Source organism: Atta colombica, unplaced genomic scaffold (assembly GCF_001594045.1).
Source record: "Atta colombica isolate Treedump-2 unplaced genomic scaffold, Acol1.0 scaffold153, whole genome shotgun sequence".
NCBI classification, from domain to species: Eukaryota; Metazoa; Arthropoda; class Insecta; order Hymenoptera; family Formicidae; genus Atta; species Atta colombica.
In genome coordinates, this window is record NW_017259243.1 from 1,717,273 (window position 1) to 1,720,150 (window position 2,878).

Below are 2,878 nucleotides of genomic sequence, written 5' to 3' on the forward strand. Positions count from 1 at the left end.
AATATCGAGAATGTCTGTATTATTATATGTATATGTTTTTATATTCAAGTTTTGATTCTATGTCCTAAATTTATTTTTATTTGATAACAAAAATCTTTATATAATTTTAAATGAATAAATGAATAATATATTGATGAAATAATCAATGATTATCGAAATCGTGTTCTTGTAATGTCATATAAGGGAATTTTCTTTATAATTCAATAAAAACGGTGTGATGAAAATAGTTGTGCCAAATATAAGAATTATCCAAGTTTATTAAGCTATATGGAAATTGTGTTACAAGAATATCGTGTTATAGGATTGTCGCAATTTTTGCACCATATATCGAAATCGTGTTTTCAGAGTACTACTATGTATAAAAGAGTTGAGTATATTTAGTAATGTATATTTAGTAATGTATAATAAAATTGACAAATGTTTCGGCGCTATCAAACAAACTCTTCTGACCATCTTTAATCATTGTGTCATCTGTTCAATCATTCTTGTTTGAATTTAAACTATAGAATTCGTTTTAGAACTAATTAGCTATAAAAAATGCTGATGCGAATTCACTCACTATGTGCTACGAAGGGTTTATTATAATTCTAACTATACGAAATCCTGAAGTTCAGTACTATTTTTGATATTATCGCTAAAATAAACTATTATTTTAGAAATATCAACTTCTTAGATTTAGATTTATTTCTCAACTGTTCAATACTTTTAGAGCTTACTTATTCACACATTACGGTTGTTTGCCGAATCGGTCGTTCTGCCGGATCAGTTTTTTGTCATGCTCTACAGTGGCAATACATTTTTTATATAGGAACGTTTACACGTTTAAGATTATATAGTATGTGAGAAAATTATCGAATCGAACACTCGGTTTTGTCACTATAAACTATATATGGGATTCGGTAAAACAAATCGTTCAGATTTAGATTGATTTGCACCGATTCAGTGAAATTATCGGTACAGTCAAAAACGTATCGTGAACGAATTCTTTATATTATATCTACATAAGTGATAATTGAATATCGATATCAGAAAAAGGATTCATGTCACAATTGCGAAATGCATTAAAAATAGGAAAATGCATTTTATATTATATATCCATCACGTTTTTTATACTATTATTGACAAATTTACTTAATAAGTAATAAGAAAAAATTCTTCGTTCTAGAGCAATTATATTCTACATAAAATCGATCACGCGTGATTAAGCGTTCGCGATTGCGAAACATAATTTAATTTTGAATACAGTCTGTGAGAGAATCTAATATTAAGTTAAAAAAAAAAAAGAAAACCTTTCTTGAAATAAATACATTAAAAATGACGAAGACCTAGAATTATTTACCGCTAAACAAATTTATTTACCGCTAAAATATAATGCCAGATATGAACGTAGATGGACATGTTCACCAGTCTCGAAGAATTTGTAGAAATAATTCGTATTAAACTTTCTGTATTTCGGAGGAGAGATGAACTTGTGAATCTCTCTCGGCTCAAGATAACAGATTCTATTGATAACTTATTTAGTAGATTAATTTCAGTCCTTCTAAGTACAAAAATTGCATTCGATTAAATCGGCAATGATCAATTCTTCGTTAGAATGTTACATGGTGATCAGTCACATCAATGGAGTTCACACTGGCGTAGGAAGTGGACGCGCGTTGTTGGTTGTCGTTTTGGAGTAGAGGAGAATCCGGCTTGTCACGTTTGTGACGCCTAGTTTCGCTTCCGCTCGCGAATTCGCGGGCTCTTCCACGCCTTCGGCGCGACATCACGCCTGAAAAAAAAAAAAAAAAAAAAAACATAAAAGCATACTTTAAGTATTATTTTAAATCTCCCCTTCCAGCACAATCATCTCCCATCGCACTGTGTGATTCTATTGAAATCGTATAGTCAAGATTGTGTTGCTATGTGTTACACTGATGTATACAACTTACTTCTTTTTGCGTAAGTATAATTTTCTAACATTTCTATGTGTTTGTAACATTTCTATTTTTATTTCGTACAATACGTACAAGAAGCAATTTATTAATTACAACAAATATATTTCATGCAATAACGAGTATATTCGTATTTGTGTAAAAAATATTAATTCTTCAAACATTTCTTCAAGTAATAAGTTTGTGACGCTACTATTTATAAAATATAACATATATAATATTTTAAAATTTCGAGAAATTCTTTAAAAAATTTTTCCTTATTTTTTTAGATATTGACATAAGCTATATATAAATCAAAATACATATTGTATTTGCCAATATACATTGAAAATGAATTTCAGTACACAACCGTATTAAAAATAATTATGTTTGCTACAAAAAATTAAGACTTTAAAAAAAGTTTTCCATTGCTTATTATATTGCATTTTGTTAAAATAATATAAAATTTTTTTTAATGTAGCATATAGAAAAAAGTAAGCTTTAGTTTCAAATTATGACATTACGAAACAGTTAAATATTATAAGTTTATATAAACATTTATTTAATTTATGTCTTTGATTACTTATGTAATTTACGTATTTAAATCTTTTAATATCTTTTTACAATTACATTTCATTATTCATGTTATTATTATTATTCTAATTTTCACATTCATTATATTTTTATAGTATGATAAATAAATATTATATTATGATAAATAAAAAGATGCAATGTATTGACAAATATAATATCCATTTACCAAAATAAAACAAAAATTTTATAAAATAAAAACATTTAAAAAATGTTATGATCATTTTAAATAACAGATCAACCCTAAACAGATATAGAGGAAATTTTAATATGTAATTTAAAAATAATTTATAAAACATTACATAGATAAAAAGATAAAATTGCAAATTAGAACCACATAAAAGTGATCCTATATACTATATATACATATATAT

The 2,878-nt window shown here is 26.4% G+C and overlaps 1 protein-coding gene across 5 annotated transcripts in view; it reads right to left on the reverse strand.

Annotated features, from left to right (window-relative positions):
• Window positions 1–1,059: 1,059 nt before the first annotated feature.
• LOC108685487 (Niemann-Pick C1 protein) overlaps window positions 1,060–2,878 on the reverse strand; it is a 27,142-nt gene continuing 25,323 nt past the window's right edge. For 3 of the 5 annotated variants that reach the window (XM_018190295.1, XM_018190292.1, XM_018190294.1), the window contains one exon: window positions 1,060–1,771. In XM_018190295.1, coding sequence (XP_018045784.1) covers window positions 1,590–1,771 — 182 coding nt within the window. In that variant the 3' untranslated portion in view covers window positions 1,060–1,589. The remainder of the gene's footprint in view (window positions 1,772–2,878) is intronic. The other 2 variants (XR_001931669.1, XM_018190293.1) reach the window with 2 other exon arrangements.